General features: G+C 40.8%; 1 protein-coding gene across 1 annotated transcript in view; it reads right to left on the reverse strand.

Annotated features, from left to right (window-relative positions):
* The window catches only part of LOC137257883 (uncharacterized), a 77185-nt gene that overhangs the window by 49464 nt on the left and 4990 nt on the right, over positions 1-22731 (reverse strand). The window contains exons 6-19 of the mRNA XM_067795374.1: positions 21322-21447; positions 15163-15218; positions 14437-14604; positions 12950-13916; positions 12717-12776; positions 10985-11044; positions 9065-9128; positions 6276-6395; positions 5720-5908; positions 4715-4849; positions 3091-3192; positions 2635-2684; positions 1853-2042; positions 951-1079 (exon numbers count right to left, since the gene is read on the reverse strand). Coding sequence (XP_067651475.1) covers positions 951-1079; positions 1853-2042; positions 2635-2684; positions 3091-3192; positions 4715-4849; positions 5720-5908; positions 6276-6395; positions 9065-9128; positions 10985-11044; positions 12717-12776; positions 12950-13916; positions 14437-14604; positions 15163-15218; positions 21322-21447 — 2416 coding nt within the window. The remainder of the gene's footprint in view (positions 1-950; positions 1080-1852; positions 2043-2634; positions 2685-3090; positions 3193-4714; positions 4850-5719; positions 5909-6275; positions 6396-9064; positions 9129-10984; positions 11045-12716; positions 12777-12949; positions 13917-14436; positions 14605-15162; positions 15219-21321; positions 21448-22731) is intronic.

The raw sequence follows: 22731 nt of genomic DNA on the forward strand, positions 1-22731 counted from the left end.
AAGCTATGACCATACATTGATGTAACATGTCCACATCACGCTATCAAGGTGTACCTCATGCAGCATCTCCACTTAGCAACGAGTACCTCATGCAGCATCTCCACTTATCAATGTGTACCTCATACAGCATCTCCCCTTATCAACGTGTACCTCATACAGCATCTCCCCTTATCAAGGTGTACCTCATACAGCATCTCCACTTATCAAGGTGTACCTCATACAGCATCTCCACTTATCAAGGTGTACCTCATACAGCATCTCCCCTTATCAACGAGTACCTCATACAGCATCTCCCCTTATCAATGTGTACCTCATGCAGCATCTCCACTTATCAACAAGTACCTCATGCAGCATCTCCACTTATCAACAAGTACCTCATGCAGCATCTCCACTTATCAATGTGTACCTCATACAGCATCTCCCCTTATCAAGGTGTACCTCATACAGCATCTCCCCTTATCAAGGTGTACCTCATACAGCATCTCCCCTTATCAAGGTGTACCTCCTACAGCATCTCCCCTTATCAAGGTGTACCTTCTACAGCATCTCCACTTATCAAAGTGTACCTCATACAGCATCTCCCCTTATCAACGAGTACCTCATACAGCATCTCCCCTTATCAATGTGTACCTCCTACAGCATCTCCCCTTATCAACGTGTACCTCCTACAGCATCTCCCCTTATCAACGTGTACCTCCTACAGCATCTCCCCTTATCAACGTGTACCTCATACAGCATCTCCCCTCATCAAGGTGTACCTCACACAGCATCTCCCCTTATCAACGTGTACCTCCTACAGCATCTCCCCTTATCAACGAGTACCTCATACAGCATCTCCCCTTATCAAGGTGTACCTCACACAGCATCTCCCCTTATCAACGAGTACCTCATACAGCATCTCCCCTTATCAAGGTGTACCTCACACAGCATCTCCCCTTATCAACGAGTACCTCATACAGCATCTCCACTTCTTCAACCAATGATGAGCAAAGGATTATCTTGTTTCCAGGTGACCCAATACCCTCTAAGATGCTTCGAAGCTGGTAGGACCTGTTTTCGTATTTGCACATGTGCACAATCTGTAAGTAAACAAAACTTCTAAAGTCACTCGACATACTAAGGACAATTTTCCACATCCCATAACTTGTCTTACTTGTGATCCTAAACATTCAGACGTGAGAGACAGTAGAATTCAAACAGTAGATGCCCTTATCATGTTTTTCCAATTCCTACCAAAAAGATTAACGAATCCAAAATGATTCTAAACAATGGTTCTGCATTTCCCTGGTGGTTCCAAATTACTGACTGGCTCATATCACTGCACACGTAAAAAGCCTTATATCCATGGAAAGGTGGTATATGGTGTAAACCTCGTATGACAAGAGTATCGTAAATGCCCACCACTTTCAAAGTTCAGGTGACAGTTTCTAAGTTTTCTGTAAATTCAAAATTAAACTTTCTTTGTTGTTGTTGAATATGTTGTTGAAACACTTAGATGTGGGCACAACTGTGCAGTAAACTTGGGCAAAGTGCTGTGACTATCTGTCCCAGTCCACCCAGCTGTGAATGGGTACCTGTAAGGATGGGAAAGTCACACTAACTTGGTGCACCTAGTGGCTGCAAGAGTCGTATGATCCCCAAGGGAGTTGTGATCGATAATACATCGTGCCATTTGAGACTGACATACAATGATTGAGGGGAAAAATTAGCAGCACCTGGAGCATGTACTAGTGGCGTGGATATGTCCGTAATATATATACCTCTAATAATTTCCGATAGGCCAAAACGATCCTTAATCATCAGCAAAAACCTGAGCAATAAAACACTCCTCTCAAGTTAATGTGCTATTTACCTGCTTGACTCGTCCATACACAGCTGCCTCCATCTTGGACGTGATGATCAGGAGAGGTTCGTGGATGTATGAAGCAACAAAGGAGTCAATTCCCTTGGTCCACTGGCTCGCAAAAACCATTCTCTGTCGTGGAACATCTCGTTGTAAGTTGGATTCTCGGATGACATCAGCATATGATTTCATGATATACCTCACCTAGGAAAAAAAATAATAGTGTCATTTCAGATTGATGCACATGCCAAACACACTGAATCTGGAACATATCTTCAAACACATCTTCAAATGTCTTTGAAACTGAACTAAACACATTTTGTAGGTTTTCTCTCAATGTTCTGAATTTATACATTTAACATTGATTAATCTTGTGTCACTCAGTAAAAAGACAACACTCATGTGGATATCCTCTAGTATAAAAGAGTGTTTAACACAATCATCCAAAGCATATTTTTCAATAAACATTTTCAATGGACATGTTTCTTGAATACAGCCCTTCAATACTGAAAATTATTCTCTGTTTGGCAATACATTTTAATCATAAGAAATGTTCTTCCAATGTGATAGCAGCTTTGAAATGTTGTGGCTAACAAAAGTGAACTGTGATTTGATTGGTTATTTGGCTCTTTCTTAAAAGCTGGGTTTTTTTTATTAATCCTGTACAAAAATGAAGAAGAGGCAGAAGGGTATGTACTGAGCATGACTGATCCACTAGCAACAACTGTCGCTAGATGTGATTACAGAGAAATAGGTTTGAATGGAAGAATGTTAATAAAGTGAGAATTAACCTCACCTCAGCCTTGAACACTTCAGTGAGTATCTCCGCATCATCCACAACCTGGAACCAGAAATATTCACCATACCATACATCACATCGGCTTAACAAGCATGACAAGTGTAGATTGTCTAAGTTTGGTGGTGTCCAACATGATATAATTTGTCAAAATATGTGCTAGAAAATTTATGTGGCATGCTTTCCTGTAAAAAACTTCAATTATTCCAATATGACCAAAGTCTTCCGATTCAAAGGTATTACAACTGAACTCACCAAACACAAAGTAACTGGTAATACAAATTTTCATTTTAGCATTTTTTTAGTCTTTACAGTAGACCTAAACCTTATACTGAGAACGCTGCTACCACACAAACCTATGTTACAGGACGTCTGTCAACTATCAAGGCAAACTAATGTATCTCTTGGCAAGCTCAGAGTAGCAACAATCTATGTCACACCTTAAACTTACAAGATGGCAGAGACGGTTGAGATTGGTGTACCTCTTTTCCATCATACGCTGAAGACAAGGTGGTGTGGCCACAAGAAGTTCACAGCCATTTATGAGTGGGATCTGCAATTGAAATGGTTTCATCAATCAGGATGGCAATCTTTTATCATGAGAGTCTATCACTGTCTCCACCATAGTACAGTCGGAAATAGAACAAAAACTGTTTCTCACATTTATCTCTACAATTTATGTAGTTGTCAAGTGAAAGTGTGAAATATCTGTTACAAATAGTTTGGCCTAACTACATTTCCAGTTGCAGGGAAATAGGAAACATAAAACCTTTCCTGAAGAGAGATTAGAGCAGAAATGAGCAATGCAGATTTTTCCTAAGTCCAAAGTGACTTATTTGGACTATGGCTTTAAGAAAATTAGTGTGCAGTGACTTCATATCACAAAGGACACTTGTTAAATGCCCATTTTGAAATTAGACTTGGCTTCATTATAAATGACAGCTGACGTAAATAGATATTAATACACTCGCAAGTGTGTCATATTGTTTTTCTGACATGAGTTTAAAAAAACAATATGACACACTTGTGAGTGTGTTAATTTCTTTATTATCCATTTGTATCTAACTTTTTATTTCTAAACAACTAAGTCCACATAAAACGAAATCAGCTGTAGTCGCTTGATGTAAAGGTCAAGGTCGCGTAAGAATACAATGATACGTCCCTATGGACGTAAACTCCCTGTGTAATGCTAGTAAGTAAACAGCACGACATATTGACTAGCTACTCCCCTTGTCGTTATCAAGTCGAGTTTATTTTTACCTTTTCTTGAATCTCATATCAATAAACACGGTGTGTGAAAAATTGTTTGTTTGTAATGTTTTGTATTTGATAGAATTTCATTGGTTTGTTCTCGTAGTAGCAAAACTGAACATTCGTAGTAAATCTGTAGTAAAAAGTTATGAATAAAAAACGTAGTTCCACATTCCAATGGGGTCATGGAGGTCATGGTCGGATAACTGACAAATGAAATTTGTTTTAGGGTTTATTACGCGTGTGCATCATATGATTTTTATGTACTCAGTTATGTTTCACTGTACGGATAATGAAAGGTCATAACTTTCATGCAGAAACTATTAAGGATGTAGCTACGACAGAGTTTCATATCTTTGACCTGACCCCTTTTAAGAATTATAATCTAAGGTTGCAAAAGCACTTCATGCCAGGTCAGTCGATGTCATCACACCTTGCACAGCAACCTAATTGCTGTCTATAGTCTGATCTGTTGACTTTAGCAGCTACTCGCTTTTACGAGTAAACATTATGAGTAAACATGCTTTTCTGGATATACTATCATGCATCCCACCGAAAGCCTGGTTAGGCCGAAGTGAGTTATTTTGACATATCCCGTTTGCAGATGTGTAAATTTTAGAGATACAGAGTAACAGCCTAAAAAACAGTTGTTGTTCTCGATTTCCGATCGTACTTTAGTCTCACAATAACAAAGTGGTGTAATGCTGTAAGTTATGGTCACTAGAAAGCCATCCATAAAGGATGGCAGAGCATTAAACTGACAGCCCTCATTATCTAATCTTTGCAATACCTTTGCTTAATCTATATTCTGAGTCATTACGAACCACTTTTGACTCCTCACATCCACCAGCATAAAGGGAAATAACCCTTGGCTTCGACCGCCCTTGCATGTAGTCAATGCAAGCATCAAACACATTCTGGACCTTCTTCCATGATGGGACGAGAATCAGGGCAAAGGGCTGCAACAAGGTCATACAGACATGGTCATACAGACAATGTCATACAGACATGGTCATAGAGACAAGGTCATACCGACATGGCCATATAGACAAGGTCATATAGACATGGTGATACATACAGACATGGTCATCCAGACATAGTCATACATACAGACAAGGTCATACAGACGTACTCATAGAGACACGGTCATACAGACACGGTCATACAGACATGGTCATACAGACATGGTCATACATTCAAGGTCATACGTACAGACATGACCATACATGCAAGGTCATACATATAGACATGGTCATACAGACATGGTCATACAGACATGGGATGAGTTGTCAGTCAGCATGTATCAGGGAAAGAGAAAAGATACTACCTGTGTCACTCTCGCAAAGAGCTTCTACACAGCCCACCATGACAGCAGGACTGTTCGAGGACAAATGGAATACAGCAAGTGCATACCAACCAATGTTAATTGTTACATTTGCTTGTTGTTCGACACCAGAATCAGCAATATTCCAGCTATATCGCTGTGGTCTATACATAAAATAATGAAGTCTGGACCAGACAATCTTGTGATCAACAGCATGAGCATCCATCTACACAATGATGTGTCAACCAAGTCAGCAAGCCTGACCAGCCAATCACGAGAAGTTGCCTCTTGTGAAAAGCATGGATTACTGAAGACAAATTCTACCTCAGATCTTCAAAGGAGTAACGTTACACATACTGCTGACCAGGGTAACCTATCTATGAATAGGATCCGCATCTGGCAGCAATTACAGGGAAAGCCGCCAAACAAAGAGATCCCCATTCCAATTTGTGCTTCAACTGTCGTGATGTCATTTACCCATGAATCCCCATTGGGAGGTACCTACTCCATTTCCAACAGGTATCTGCATGTAAGGGGCAGAATCAAACAGCTGCGACAACAGCGGCAACAGGTATGCCAATGTTTTCCCCGTCCCTGGTGGTGATATGCCAATCACATGACGACCTCGGCGCACAGCAGGCCAACAGTACGCCTGAATTGTCATGGGACTCTTGAATTTCTTCTTCATGAATGCCTGAAAACGGGAGGCAAAAACAACACTTTTACCAAAGAGAAACAAGGACACTGTGTGAGGAAACAAAATCCTACCCTCATAGGCAACAAACCCTACTCTCATGAGGAAACAAACCCTATTCTCAAGAAAAGTAAAAAACATCACCCTCATAAGGAAACAAACACTACCCTCAGTATGAGGAAACAAACATCACCCTTGATAGGAGACAAACACTACTCTCAAAATAAGGAAAGAGAAAAGAGAACCCTACCTAGAAGATAAAACAAACATCATCCTCATAAAGAAATAAACACCACCCTCAAAAGAAAACAAATATCACCCTCATAGGAAACAAACAGAACCCTTGTGACATGGAAACACAACAGACCTGTTTAACGAGTTCAGCAAATGGCAGGTTGGTGAAGTCCAGTATTGGACTGGGTTGTGACAAACCATGATAGACCACCCCCAGAAATGGTGTATGCTCCGCTCGATCCGGACGACTCAACTGAAAAACACAAGGAAAGGTTAGGTGCTGTTTTCTCACACAAAATCAACAGCATTCTTTACTAAAGGCATGAAGTGATTACATTTAATAGTGCAAAAGAAAGAAGGATGTAATTTTCTGAGCATAATTGATATTTTATACTTATCCTGACTCATGTTTATTTGCTTGTTTAACTCTTCTATCCAAGTTTTAGTGGAATCTAAAATTTAGATTGCCAACGTTGTATGTTGTGAACGAGCTGTCATCCAAGTAAAGACTATTTCTAGCTGGCTGGCTGTTGCAGCAGAAACTGTCATCTGTTGCAGCAAACTTCCAGATAAACAACGTAGAATCTGCTGTTAGAAGACCTCTATGCCTTGTGAAGATATCTGTAGATAACTTCACACACGACACACTGACACACGATATATAGCTGTATTCTACGCAGGGAGTAGTCTCTCCAGGACCAATCAGATTTCAGACGTGACATCACTGGTGTTGCAGTCAAATGATCATCTTGAAATCTTGTGCAGTCAGCAGAAGCACGCAAAACCTTCCAACACTTAATCTAAATCCATTAGCTATCCAAGAAATTACTTCCGCATCAAAGAAAATAACCTGTTTCTTCATCTGAGAATCTACGTAAGGAGTCGTGACGACGAGTATCGCTGCATAATTCAGTGCGGAGCGGTGTATACTCATAATTTACTTTCCTTCACGCAGCCTCCATGTGTGAATTCTTGCGTGTATCCTCCAAGCGTAAATCCTCCGAATGCAGTTCCTACTTCATGTTCTAAACATATATTCCTTCATGCACATTCTATCCTGTGTGAATCTACAAGCTGATAATTTCTGCGCACACTTGACGAAGACCTCCTAAATCTGCCTGAAAACTGATCCAAGCACGAATCCTCAACACATGATTCCTTCAGTTTATCTTCTACACATTTGTCCCTTCATGCATTATCTTTCCTGCGCGAATCTTCAAATCGGTAATCCTTGCATGCATTAACCAAAGGCTTCCTATATTCCTATATATAGACAAAGATTGATTCTGCGGTGAAGGGTACCTGCGTGCAGGTGTGGTGTTTCCAATTCAGAGGTTGAAGATGATATAACGTTGTTGTTGATGACAAGAGGATCTTCTGCGTGGAGAATCGTTTCAAATGTGATGTTGAAAGTGAGTAGAATCTCTTCATTGGAGAATTACTGTTGAGCCAACATTTCAGAATTTATCCACACTCCGTGGCACAGAGGTTATTGATGGGCATGATCTGAGAACATGAACCTTTGCGCATGTCCTCTTTAAAACTCAAATGGGCAGTCGCTGCATATGCCTTTGTGGCAACCCTCTCTTCTGCGAAACATCAATCTATTAAAGACATAACGCGTTGCATGAACTGTCCCATGAAGGGCCCTATGAGCCTATTCATCAAAGGTGTCTGTGCTGAAAGTAAATCATCAGATGATTTATGTTGCACAACCAGTTGTAGTTACAGTCCTTGTCTTCACGGCAGGTTGCGATCTGTTGTCGAGGGGTACTTCTGGCCGAAGTACATGTTGTATTCCGTCAAAAATGTCCGCTTTACCCAGAAGCACAATATCCTGCATGAAGAAAGGAGCCTTCATATAAGTAGATCATGATGCCTTCTTTGCAGATCGCTTACTTTGCGATACAGATGTTTCCCTTGATGTAGATCTCTTCTTAGCTGGTGCCACATCTATCACCAAATCACACCAGAGAAACGCCCGACATCTCCAGAGATGGCAACCATAATTTGTCAAAACTGGATGTCAAAATGTGTAATACTTGTCTTCCGGTCACTTCAATATAGTGCATGTTTTCACAAAAGGAATATTCCAGACAGAAATACCCGTCACCAATCATTATGACACGCCATGCTTCAAACATTATTGGTCAGGTGACAGATGATACTTTAATTCCTTACAAATTTATTGGAATGAGCATGATTCTAAGAATAAGCGATTTCTTAAACCCTACATGAGTACATTACAAAGCACTTCCTTGTGAAATTGTATATACTTTATTCACAATTATCACACATTAAGTGTAATGGTGGAATTAATTGATTAAAATTGTAATAATGTGCAATAATGGTGCAAAATGGACATAATCAGTGTGGATCGGATGCAGAAAACTGGCATCTACAACTCAAACACATTTTTTTCAAAACGCAAACAAAGTATGAACCATGATTACAAGTTGAAAGCATGTATAAAATTTGTAAATTATACACAAATGTTTACATCATAACATTAATATACAGTAAAATGTATGATTTTACGTCCTCTTTTGAAGAAGGGAACTCCAAGGAATTTCAAGTTTCCACTAAACGTTCTGACAGAAGAGAGAGACAAGCAACTAAGCATGAGTCAGGATAAGGAAAAATAAAAGGTAATGTATTTAAAATATCAGAGAGTTTTACGCCGCTTTCAGAAATATTCCAGTAAAATTCATGGCAGGGGACACCAGAAATGGGTTTCACTTTGTACCCATGTGGGGATTCAAACCCGGGTTTTCGGGATGATGAACGCTTTTACAACCAGGCTACCAACCAACTTTTTTTTTGAAATATCAAACCAAGGAATAAGTTACTACTTATACATCTTTTGACAAGTGGTTATAACTGGATCAAAACTCTGTCGCACTAGATACAGTTTCATACTACCTGTGGTATCGCAGGTGAGCGGTGATTCTTCACATCTGTGCCTGGAGACAGGCTGTTTAACAGTCTGTAACCATGGCAACATCTCATCACAAATATACACAGAAACACAAGGTATGCTATATCTACAACAATGATATTAAGTAACAGTAATAATTCCTTCAGATAGCTTTATTATTACCTCAGTCAACCAAGGCATGTACATTCAATCTACTTCTTCAGCCCCTTTAGGAGTACCCAAAAGCTGACAGTCTAAGTAAACTTATCCTCAGTACTTTTCGTTACATTCCACTACTGAGTCTAACAAAACCTTATGGAAGGTCACGTCAGGTAACCTTTGAGACTGACCAATCAGAACACAGCTTACCAAATTGTGAAAGTGGACATTCGCACATACCTTTTGAATTTTTTATCTCGAAAAGGTTCATACCCGAACGATTCCGAATGCTATCTAGCGTACACTCGCTTCTGGGTGATGCACACGGCGTACACACAGCCATGACAACGGTGAGTAAACAGTCGCTGAAAATGGTGTTTTTGGCAATATTCAAGGATGTTATCTGGCGGAAATATTAACTAATGGTAACCATGTCAACAGAAACCCAAAAGTGTATATACTGCAGGTCAAATAACTGTCTTATATGCTGATTTTTGTTTGTGGAGAGATCTGTGTCAGTGACCTGAATATTTTAAAAGTCCCTCCAATCCCTAAGTAGTAGCTGTTGTCTGATTGGTTAAATCTATTTAACCGTCTCACGTTTGATTGGAAGCGACCTTCTACTAGGTTTTGTTAGACTCAGTGGTGGAGTGTAATGAAATACACGGAGACTAAGTTTACTTAGACTGCCAAAGCTGAACATGTAAATTTGGCACGAGTAGCTTCTGCATGCTTTTATCTCATCCCAGTAAAGTTTATTAAACAAAATGACTTTCAGAAACTGAAAGGGCATCAATTTCAAAGGAAGGAAGTGCTGAAATATTTCAGAATTACAACTGCATATTTGGATATATCAGGCTCATCAGTCTTTCCATCCTTGATACCTCCAAGGTATATATTACGATAAATCTCCACTATACCCTGGACGCATCTATGAATCGCCCCGCTAATTTTATTATCTCCCTTTGCATGCTCCACATTGTTGCATTAGCCAATCAGTTAAACAGCTAATACAACAGAGCTTGCCAGTGTCAGTTAAGATAACAGTCAAAGCTATGAGCATGATGTTGGTTTGTTCGCAGTGCAACTCAGATTTGGTGGGAAATCATACAAACCAATTGTCAGGTCTGAAACTTTGAAAATATTCTTAAGAACTCCTTCTACCTCTTTCAGAGTTCCTCTGCATGCATTGTGTTGCCAAGTTTAATAATTAGTTAGATAATTTAAATGGCAAAAGTGAGTTGTGATTGGTCCGCCCAACTTCGGGATGTAGACACCTGATTGAATAAAAAGTCAGCCAAAGGAGGTAATAAAATTATCGGTCGTAGATGCACATCAGAATGTATACCCTGGAGATATTGAGGATGCACTCCTTCTCGTCTTGAGTTTGAACCACTAGACGATCCCACCATCCCTCATGTCTCTTGACCCCGTGAAGATCTTGGTTACAATTCAGTAACCCATGCTTGTAGTAAGAGGTGCTAACAAGATTAAATTGTCAAGAGTTGGTGACTTGGTTGACACATGTCCGATTTGTATACATCGATGCTAATGCCGTTCATCACTGGTCCAGACTCAATTACTTACGCACTGCCACCATATAGCTGAATACTGCTCACAGCAGTGTTTTAACAACCAACCAAAAAAACCATCACTCTTTATGAGGAACTGGCACAAATGTTGCTAATGAATCCCTGGAAACCTTGGAAGCATCTTTTTTTTACACAAATAGAGTTTTCCTGGTTATCAGAACATTGATGACTTACTTTCTACCTTCTTCTTTGCCTTTTCTGCGAAGCCATTCTTCTGTTCCTGACTCAGAGAATCTAGAAAAGGAGGAACAGACTACAGAAACAAGAACAGGAACCTATCCATGCTGTGAATGAATGTACAAAACAGTCACAATGATGGCGCAGGGATATACAACATACCACTGGGGTCAGTATAACACACCACATTGTGGTACTGCACCATTAACAAGTAAGTGTGGAATGATCATATTCAGTGCTTGATGCTCTGATCCACGATGTCCACAGACAATGTCACACCATCACTCGACACCACTACCCAATCCATCTGCAGAGGCCCAGATAAGCTGCATATCCTGGCAAAATACGCATAGGAATTCTCCAATTACACATGGAAAAATATTTGTTGTGTACCAATTATGCATTTAAAATATTAGACATGCAAACAGTTTAAACATGAGTCATCAGAAGATGACATATCCCCCGGCCCCACACATATTTGAAAGGACAAATCATCTGACAGTTACTTAATGTCTTTTCAGAAACGAAGCCCATCCGTCCATTTTGAGACTAAGTCCGAATTGTTTCCAGGAAAAATACATATGCCAAAACGTAATAAATAGATAAAGGCATGACTTTGTAGTCTGCCTCAAATATCTGCCAAGTTTTGCAGAAAAAAAAATGAACGGTTCTTTTTAGATCTGCTGCAGAAACAAAGCCCATCCCTCCATTTTGAGACTAAGGCTGAAATGTTTCCATGGAAACTGAGAAAATAATAAATCATAAAAATCTGTACATAGCAAAAGGCACCACTTTTGGTTCTGATTGATATATCTACTAAGTTTTGCAGAAAAATATTGAATGGTTTTTGAGTTCTGCTCCAGAAATAAAGCCCACCAGACCATTAGACTAACACCAAAATGTTCTATGGAAAAACACAAAAAATATATAAATGCCAAAAAATCTGTAAATAACAAAAGGCACAACCATAGGTTCAGATTATTATATCTATCAACTTTGGTCTAAAAAATTGAACGGTTTTTGAGTTATGCTCCGGCAACAAAATGATTATGGACGGATAGACAGACAAAGCATCGACTATATTCCGGCGCATTACATGCCGAGGGGATAAAAATATGCCTTTAATACATTTAAGACAACCGCTTGTGTAATGAAAAAGACATTGATTGCTATGAATTAGTAGAGTGAGTATAGGATTAGTGATTTGTATGTAATCATTTGGTATGACACAAGGCACTGCAGTATACACTTACTCAGTAAACTTACTCAATCACATATACTTAACTCATTAAAATCACTGATATATCCACATATTTGAAAGCAGTGGGTAATGAAAAATGAAATACCCAACCAACACCAACTTCTAATATATGTCTGTGGTCAAACATAAGAAATTCATCTTTGTTTCCAAAGTATATGCCCTTATCAAACAACAGAAAAAAAACTTGATATTGTTTAAAATCTGATCATGTTAATATTCTTATTTCATAAATTCTGAAGAATTGGGAAACTTGGGATTCAAATTGGGATATTTTTTTGCTCCGCATAAATACTTGAAGAACAGGCAAAATAAATCTTTTATCCAGGACATGTCTCTGGCAAACTAGTGGTGGACAGAATGAGCACCAATCGGAATACAATAACGCTTCAAATCCATGAGACTCTGAAAGCCTGGAGTTATTAGTTCCAAGACATTTGATGTGTCACAGCATCAACATCACACAGATACCTGACAGAGTTGACTTCTAAGCTCGATGTAGAATGGGAGGGAGACTTCTTCAAGATTGACCTTAAGCAAAAAAGCAAAAGCATTCAAAACAAGTTTCAATAGAATTTAACTATTTGATCATGAAATACACAGTGACCAAGGTACAGAGAGGCACAGCAAGGCAGTAAAGAACACATATCTAAAAAATTGCAAGCACACCACTAATGAATGTACAACTTGTTCCGTTAACTTACCCTCGTTTCATCTCAGGTGAATCTGATTTGGGAGAACATGACTGTGAGGAGACCATTGCACATTTGGGAAGGCGAGATGGAACAAATATTTCACAAAATTTTTCTTCTTGCAAGGCCTCTGTAGATTTACCATCTCTTTGATTGTTACTAGCTTGTCTTTGGTAGCTTTGATCACTTCTAACTGGTTTCAGTCCCATAACAGTGGCAAGAGAGTTAGAGTCCAAGGGCTGCTGAGATTCAAGAACTGGCATCCTATCATTCATGGAGGCACCAGATGTTATATTTTGACTAGAAACAGAACTCTTTGCATCACACATTCTCTTCACAGTACTGTCCGAATCTGATGATGTGCTGAGGAAAGAGTACCCTCTTCCTAGCACAATCTTCTTGGGTTGACCGGTATCAGAAAGTGCATCCACAAAATGTTTGGACTGATTACCTTTCACATTCCTTCTGCAAGCAGATGCAGAATTTCCACCTCCTGAATAGCCATCTGTCAACATTCCATCAAGTCCACCTGAAGCACCACCAATCATCAGATTATTCAAACTAACGCCTCCCACACCCAGGTCCCCTCCCTCCAACCACTTGCCCCGCCCCACAGAGTGTGGTCTGCTCATTCTGTTCCCCAATCCCCTCGGTAGTTCTGTGTCACTCTGACTGACCTTCACTGACACACATGACGTTGCACTATGGTGGTGCTCTGTATCAGACATGAACATATCCAACCTTCCTCCTTTATGTCTGACCGGAACATCACTCTCACACTCACGACTTGCTTCTCTGTCACATCCTATCGTCCTGTAAACCTTATGTCGAACTTGTGGATCACTGTGAGTATGCTGACTACTGTCTGAATCAGTATTTTGGTGGTTAAAGCCACTGTCGTCTTCCATCATACGGAGATAGTCTTCTGGCAACAATTTCTTTGTCAGTTTTCTTGGTTTGACAACTTCCTCACTGGCATCTGAAATGACATTGTTTTACACCCTAAATTGCCTCCCTTAAACATACTCATATGACTTGTTTCAAATTCAAACTAGTTTCATCTGCTTTTGACATCTTTTCATCCATCACATAAGCGACAGAACATGGCAAACTTTCCTCATTTAATCAGTATAATAGCCTTGCATACTCCTTATGGGATTCTCATAATACTTTCCAATGAAGTTTTCTGAACATTATTCAACATAAGTTTCCATAGTTAGCAACTCTATTCTATGTTAGATTTCCTGAAAAAAGAGTGAGTGAGTGAGTCAGTGAGTGAGTCAGTGAGTGAAAGTGAGGTTTTACAATGCTTTTAGCAATATTCCAGCAATGTCACAACAGGGGACAGTTGGAATGGGGTTCACACATTGTACCCATGAGGGGAACTGAACCCAGTTCTTCAGTCTGACAAGTGGGTACTTAACCGTTAGGCTACCACACCACCCCTTGATCATTAAAAGGAATGGACGTCTAAAGAGAGTAAAGAACACATTACTTACTGAGATCTGGCTGCTGGACTTGGGGATCGGTCCTAGCAGCATACTCGAGATCAACAAGCTGGTCATTCACACAGACCAAGCCGTCTGGAGTGTTCAGGTACAGCTTCACATACACAATGTTCCTCACTTGGTCCTGGTGCAGGATGTCAACCTTCGGGCTTGATGAATCTGCACAAGCAATCTTCATTCAGATGTATATTTTTGCACAAAACATTTAAGATTTTAAGAGACATCTTTTTCATTGACGACGAAATGTCTAAGGGCCTTGAAGTAGTTTGGTCATGAATTTCACTGAAAAGGACCTTCAGGTGGGTGGTCAGTGAGTGAGTGAGGGAGTAAGTAAGGCAGGGAGGTAGGAAGTGAAACCAAAATGAGTTTAGAACTACGCTGCACTCAGCACTATTTCAGTTAATAAGCAGCTGTCTGGAAATAATCCAGTCTGGACCAGAGAATCCAGTTATCAACAGCATCAGCATCAATCTGCACAACTGCGAACCAATGACATGTGTCAACCAAGTCACCAAGACTGACCATCGAGGCCAATATTCTAACTTGGACCTTCACAGGTCAAGTCAAGAGACAGAGAACATGGGATTCGGAATCACATCCAATATTTCTGATGCAAATGATGACACAACATGACACAGTGAATGACAGTGGCTACCAGCTCTGATTTAACTTTCAAGGTGTTTAAACTACACATCTTGCATAATACTGAATACAAACCATTTACAAGTTTCTTGAGGAAATCAACAGCAGAGATGTCCCATTTTTTACACCTTCTGGAAGTAAGAATAAAATCAACATTCACTGGATCACATCACATGCATGGTGATTAATACGGACAAATTAATTCCCATGAAAAACTATTGTCTTTGAAAAGTGTGAATTTAATGTGACTTTGATAGCACCAACCACCAAGATTTGAATAAAGTTGACTTAAGTCATGCCAAGGTTACAGACAAGTGAAAGTGAAAATAGCACCAATTGTATTGATCTGCGAAAACTGACTGAGAAAAGCCCACTACTTGTTTCTGTCAGACAAGTAAAATGCAAGTGATGATAGTCCTCATTGTTTGTGGCCTCATTGCTGAGTTGGAGGACTGTAATTCTGAACCTGTGAACATGCTGACAGTCTGTCATATAGACCCTGTAGTTGTTCAACCCACAAATATGTAATTTTATGAATAAAATTTGATATTTTATACTTATTTTGACTCATGCTTAATTGCTTTTCTCCTCTTCCTGGCAAAGGTAGTGAGCACCTGAAATCTCTTGAAGTTCCCTTCTAAAAGAAGCAGACATAAAATTCACACTCACCCATGAGTTACCTCCCCTCCCGCACACATGGTCAGCTGATTGGCCATGATATTCACTCTCTCCTATAATCGCTCGATACGTGAATATGAGAATTCACCGTGTCTGTGAGGGGCGGCTGGAAGGACTTTCGTCATGAGTCAGGATAAGTTTAAAATATCAATTTTATTCAGAAAATTACATATTTTTCCTTATCCTGACTCACGCTTAACTGCTTACAGAATCCAACGGAAACGGCGGAGGGTCAGACCATGCTGGATTCTGCTGGCTGTACAAAATTACGTCCAATAATTTCCCCCCTCAACGGGAACTTGTAACGAAAATAATTCGGTCCTGTCCTTTCTAATATTCTGGGGAAATCACATCCAGTCAAACTTGTCTTCCGTAGACGACTTAGTTGACTGGCATGTGATGACATCAAAAGAACTAGCATCCTGCTAGTTTCTGATGAAACTAAATGTCAAGATATAGCAGTGGAGACTAGTTGCAACCCCTCTTCATGTACAAGTATTTTCATTACAAGTACAGGGTCATAATCACTCACGCTAGTCTGTTTAAGACGTGTGCATGGACTTGTCACCACATGTGCATGGGCTTCCCCAGGTCACGTGACAAAACGGGTGAGTGAACTCAGCGCCTTCGGGGAACTGTTAGTTGCTGAGCAATGACCAAACTGATGAATGCCAGAGACGTCCTTCGTGGCTATGTCTCATATGTAGTGGTTGGCAAACATCATGTTTGACTTCCAAAAGCAGCCCTTCATTATAGTTGATAGCGAGCAGTTTCCATGTAGCGCTAGTGTAGAGGCCAAGGCTCTGACTTCGTGTGGGTTGGAGGCTCGTGGAGGTTTCAATCCTGCTGCTATAAAAGGCTCTCAATATAACAGCTCTGATCCACACTGAGATAGTGTTGTGGGATACTTCTGTAAGTGTCTCAGTAGATATAGGGATAAACAGGCGCATGAAACTTGGTACTTGCAATGTATATCTTCAATGTTCTGACTGGACATAATGAAAAAACTTGAGTATCATGGGGTCTAGGGATTGAAGATAGTGCCGGTATGTGGAATTGTCTATCCGGCTGACCTGGCAGTTGATTTTTCACATTAAAATCCCATCGTAGACCCAGATGAGCTGACTGCTGATGACTTGCATCAAAGCTCGTGTGGTTGAAGTCTAGAGCATGAATTTCTGACAGCGTCTTCTGAGTTAGCAGTTCAAATGAGGTAGCAAGGCAAGTAATTCGGGTACGTTAGTCAACTTGGTCCTCATTTCCATGGTGACAACTGAGCTGAGAGCTGCCAAGTATGAAGATAATGTAGAGCCTTTCAGACCTCAGAATGTCGTAGGTGACATAAATATTCTGCTATCTGCGGATATCTTGCCTTCATAGCCATGAAGCCTTTCTTCTTGTCGTATGTCTCAAACCGCTTTCACTGTCATCATAAAGGGTGCAAGTGGATTTCCATAAGGCTAAGGTACCTGCTTTTGCTGCTCTTGTCGAGTATCCTCTGTGTTTTAAACAGATTTTGATACGTTCAACACGTGAAGTCGGAACGCAGATGGGTTGCTGTGTGCCTGTTTCATGTGGGGATGGACGAGATTTTCCCAATCTGGTAGTTGTAGTGTTGGTTGTCCTAACTCCTCTATGAGTATTGGAAACCAGTGTCTCGTTAGCCAGTAAGGCGCGACCAAAGTCAGTTGTAGTCTCTTGGTCTGTTTTATTTTATTTTATGACTTTTGGTGGCAGCACTGGAGGGGAAACGTGAATGCACCCGATCCTTGGAGAGACGTGTCTACATAGAGACAGTTGTTGAATGCCGACTGTAACATATGAGTTCTTGCACAGACATCTGACTGGCAAGTTCCCCAAAGAGGGTGTGGTTTCAAGTTGTCCAGAATCGTATACCGGTCAAGATGTGAAACCATGACTCAGGAATCGCTGTCATAGACATACTTGTAGGCGTCTTCTTCTAGTCATATCCTCAGAAGATGTGAGCAGACTGAGTAGACATCGACACTGTAGCGGAGAGAGTAGAACTTGTCCTAACATCAAATTGAACCTTGACCCACCAAATCCCGAGGAATTCAGATTCACATTCCATCCGTGCTGAGTTAGTAGCCTGACAGTGAAGTCCAACTGTAGATTGAGTTGACTTCTCTCATGAAGAACTTGTATGCTGTGAAGATACGTCATTCTTCGTTTCCAGATCGTCAATACCATTCACTTTGAGCGTGTTGACATTTGCAGGAAGTCTATTCATAGCTGGCTGCCTGTCCGATCAGGAGCTGTCATTCATTGCTGCAATCTTTGTAATAGGCCACGTTGAGTCTGCTGTTAGAAGACCTCTATGCTGCCCGACGAATCAAACGACACTGTAAACTGTTAATTTAGTGTGTATTCGACATTTTTCCAGCGTTGAAAGTCACTGACAACTTCCTGATACACCACATTCTGCGCAGGGCGTTGTCTCTCAAAAACCGATCAGATTGTAGATGTGACGTCACCGGCTTTCTATGCAGGGTGTTGTCTCTCTGGGACCAATCAGATTGCAGACGTCACCAGTGTAGCAGACAACTGATCGTCATGTAATCTTGTTCAAACGATGATATCCTTGTTAACATTTAGTTTTGTCCGCAACCATGCTGTTTGGCGAGCACGTGTCTAGATAGTAAAGCCCGCGAAAAAACTTTGTGCCGCTTGAAGCTGATGTAGACAAATTGTCTTCCAGGTAGATGCGGAGGAATCTTCAATGTTTACCTCCTGGATGCTCCGGTATTAAACGTATCTCTCGCTCTCTGGAGTCTTTAAAGTAACACTGACTTGTCAACTTCAGCACCCTTGTCAAGAAGACAATGGACTTGATCCTCATGACTTCTCTGAAGTCTTTGCCGATAATCCTTACCTCTTCAATCTGGTCAAGGACGTAGATTCAGTCTTTCAGTAGTGGAGACAAGGTGTTCGGACGTAAACTACTGAACCTTCTCCTGAGTGACGAAAGTTGATAGGATCATTCACTCTTCCTCATTCGCTCCAAATGGTGAAGAGGGAAGCGACAAGCGTTGAAAGGTGGCAAAGGTTGTCCTTGAAACATTGTTGCTGACTTGGATGCCGTAAATAACTTCTCAGAAATAATAGATATCAGAGCTATCGGCAGAAACGCATGTCTTCCTTCTTTCTTCTTTAAGTGTTGGGTTCGTTGGAGTCCTTGGATGGTGAAACTAAGTCCTAACTATTCGTGATTCATGATGTGACTTCCGAATCAGAGACGAGAACTTCCTTCGGAGAAGACGATCGGTAATATCTGTCTTCATCCTTCCGTGAGTGTGATGCATTCAATGAATGCCAACGATCCTTCTTATGCGAGGCCGTTGATGAATAGACCTGTGCGAGCGTAGTCACTCATGTGAGTGCACTCACCAGTGTGGGTGCACTCACTCAAAGTAGGATGATCTCTCTCCGAACTGAAACGGGATGATAAGGACAACATTGACAATCTTCCTGAACAGATGCGTATATACGCCTCCTCTTCATCCTCTGGAGTGAGTGTTCATCTGGAACAGCAGTCGACGTAGTTGAAGATTATAGTCTTCATTCTTCTTCAACATGACCTTACCAAGCTCATGTCTGCATCAAACGGTTGCGTTGAGTATAACCCCGGAGACACGCCATGATCCATGATGTTCCAAGTCCGAAAATAGGGCTTCCTCCGGTGACAAATCACGATGGGGTCTAACTTCGTTCTTCCTAGAGTAAGATGATCGCCGACAATCCCGACTGTGTGCATCTAAGTCTGAACTGGAGGATGACTGCATACGGCGTCTTCTATGAATAGGGGAGACTGAAGGAGACCTTCTCCGTTGACGAGTCCATCCAGGGCACTCACGCGAGCGTGTGACGTCACTCCCCCGAACACAACTACTTGTGTGAGTGCACTCACTCGGCATGTGTGTATCCTTCTCTTCACTGTGACCCGATGACCGGAACCTGGATCTTCTGGAGTGCGTGCGTGCATGCACCTCTTCATCATCAGACATGAGTGCAGGTCTAGATGAATGCTCTTGCTGATTTGAAGTAGACATCGTTGATGAGTGCAGTCGTCTTTCCTCTTCCAAACTTCGCTCCACAAGATTCATCATCTGCGTTGAGAATTGTTGCATGAAGGCAGTGCGTGCATTGACGACTGTGTTGACGAACGATGCCCATGGTTGCAGTCGACATCTGCAATGTCTGCTGTGGATGAAAGGGTTCTGAGGCGCTGATGATGTCATTGGTGTCGATCTAGTTGTTGATGTCCGTTGACTGATGTCTTCACTCCGTATAATCGACAGAAACTCGTCAAATAATTGACGTTCGTCTAACGATCTCCTCCCCAAATAAACTCTACATCAAAGAGGGATGACTCTGCGATGATCTTACAGACGAAGACTTCAAATTCGATGACTTAGATTTCTTGGGCTGTGATGGCCCTGCCTCAACAGATGGTCTCTTCTGAGTCTTGGGAGGGGACTTGCCCGACCCTGGACAAAACCTCGGAGATACAGCTGGCATATCGCTGGAATGAATCTCAGTGTCAATAAGTAAACGGTTATCAGATTTTATTTCACCAGATTTAGACATGGCTTATGTGAGCCGACGTTGTTTATCTCTAGCACACCTGTGACTGTAAATATAATAAGAATTCTGCTTCAGACAAATTAATACTAAATTTATGAGTATGAGCAGAAAAAAAAGGTTTACACGCCGGGCAAAGTAAATGCAGGTTAACCGCCAACAGCAGTAACCTGCACTAAAAATACGATTTCATCAACTGAGACTAAATCTCAGTTGATATGTGTTAGAACACAATAATCACAAATAATAAAATATTTGTATAATAATAATATATATATACAAGCCGCATACAACAAAAATTTAGTTAGAAAACCAAAAGAATGAAAGACTTATCGCCGTATACAGGACCCCGGGTGTCTCCAGGAGAGAGTGAGTATCACGGCTGATCAGCTGACCATGTGTGTGGAAGGGGAGGTAAGTGTGAATGTTACGTCCGCTTCTTTTAGAAGGGAACTTCAAGGGATTTCAGGTGTTCCACTTCCAGTGGCAGGAAGAGGAGACAAGCAATTAAGCATGAGTCAGGATAAGAAAAAATATTTTCAAGACTCACTTTGACCTTGACATGAATGTCCCAGTGTATGAAATATGCAAAAGTACAGTCCATTTGAGTCAAAATCTCCCCAACGAATTGCACTCTAACTCACAAGCTAAAATAAGTGTAAATGACTCAAACTAATGCCAAAGTTAATAGGAAAAACACACCAACTCTTTAAAATTTTGTTATTTTTGTCAACAAAACATAAAAATTGTTTAACAAACCACCACTATTTTCATTTGATTGAGCAAGATTTGTGACGTGGGTGTAAGCCAGGTGAGTGATAGGCACGGGCAAATTTGTGGGACTCACACTAATGCTCAAGACTACTCTTAAAATCACAAATTTTTAAGTCCAAAACTTTGGGATAGTGATAATCTCACTGGAATTTCGCCAAGTTTAAAAATGGAAGTACTTACTGTTTTGTAGCTACAATATCTCCATCTTCAATGGTGGTCAGGAGAGTAATAGGCTCTATAGCCCATAAGGAAAATGTCTGAATCTGTCTTGGCACCTCCTGAAAATGACTTGGTAGCTGTCGCAGGCTGAAAAGCAGTATGAACTGACATATAGAGGACAAAAAAATCAAAAGCAATTTGAATATGCCAGATAATCTTTTTGAACAAATAAACAACAATCAAAATAAGTTTTTCATACTACAGAATTTTCACTAGCTTTTATGTTTTTAGAAGATTATCGTTTGTGTGATTAGTTTTCCATCATGGTCACTTCTCAAAATGTTCTCTTAACTATGAAGATATTTCAGGAATATAATGGTAAATTTCAATGTATAGATGCCGATGACACAGCCACTATCAGTAACAGTGAGTGAGTGAGTGGGTTTAGTTTTACGCCGCACTCAGCAATATTCCAGCTTTATGGCGGGGGTCTGTAAATAAGCAAATCTGGACCAGACAATCCAGTGATCAACAACATAAGCATCGATCTGTGCAATTGGGAACTGATGACGTGTCAACCAAGTCAGCGAGCCTGACCCACCCGAGCCTCTTACGACAAGCATAGTCGCCTTTTATGGCAAGCATGGGTTGCTGAAGGCCCATTCTTCCCCAGGACCTTCACGGGTCTATCAGTAACACAGTGTATGAGTCCCAATTTTCTGCCCGGGCACTCCACCCCTCATTATCCTGGCCTTAGCTAATTCCCATTATGTAATCACCCAATGTAGGCTGGTGACATAATAGAAGACTGTAGGTGCAATATTTTATGAGATATCAAGGTGACGATATCTAAAGCAACTGCTGTCTGCATAATCCCCCAATGTAGGTAGTCACCAAATTGGATGACACAGGGTACAACTATTTATGAGATATCATGGTAAAGAGAGTTTTAGAAGAGTTCAAAGACTCATTGTGACCTTGAAAATACGATGTCTGGCACAACAGTTCATGAAATATCATGTTAACAAGAATCAGGACGTCTGTATGTTTTGAACTTTGCTGAATACGTAATCCCACATTCTGCATTACGACAGGAGACAACCAACTAACCACATCTATCATGGTGAAACATCTGACTTTATTTGTTTCTTGCTAAACACTGGTTTAACGCCCTCTGAACAGTACTTCCTTTATTTCAGAGGATGACAGCTCGATGAGAGTGAGTGAGTTTAGTTTTATGCCACTTTTAGCAACATTCCAGCAATATAGTGCTGAAAAGCATAAGGTTGTAACTGCAGTGACTCCGTTGAACCCATGTTCCAAAGGTCTGTGGACAGCAAGTTATCCATTGCCCAAACAAGGAGTGAGCGAGTATGGTTGTATGCCGATTTTGGCAATGTCCCGGAGGGGGGCGACACCAGAAATAGACTT

This window comes from Haliotis asinina, chromosome 12, assembly GCF_037392515.1.
Source record: "Haliotis asinina isolate JCU_RB_2024 chromosome 12, JCU_Hal_asi_v2, whole genome shotgun sequence".
In the NCBI taxonomy this organism is placed as follows: Eukaryota; Metazoa; Mollusca; class Gastropoda; order Lepetellida; family Haliotidae; genus Haliotis; species Haliotis asinina.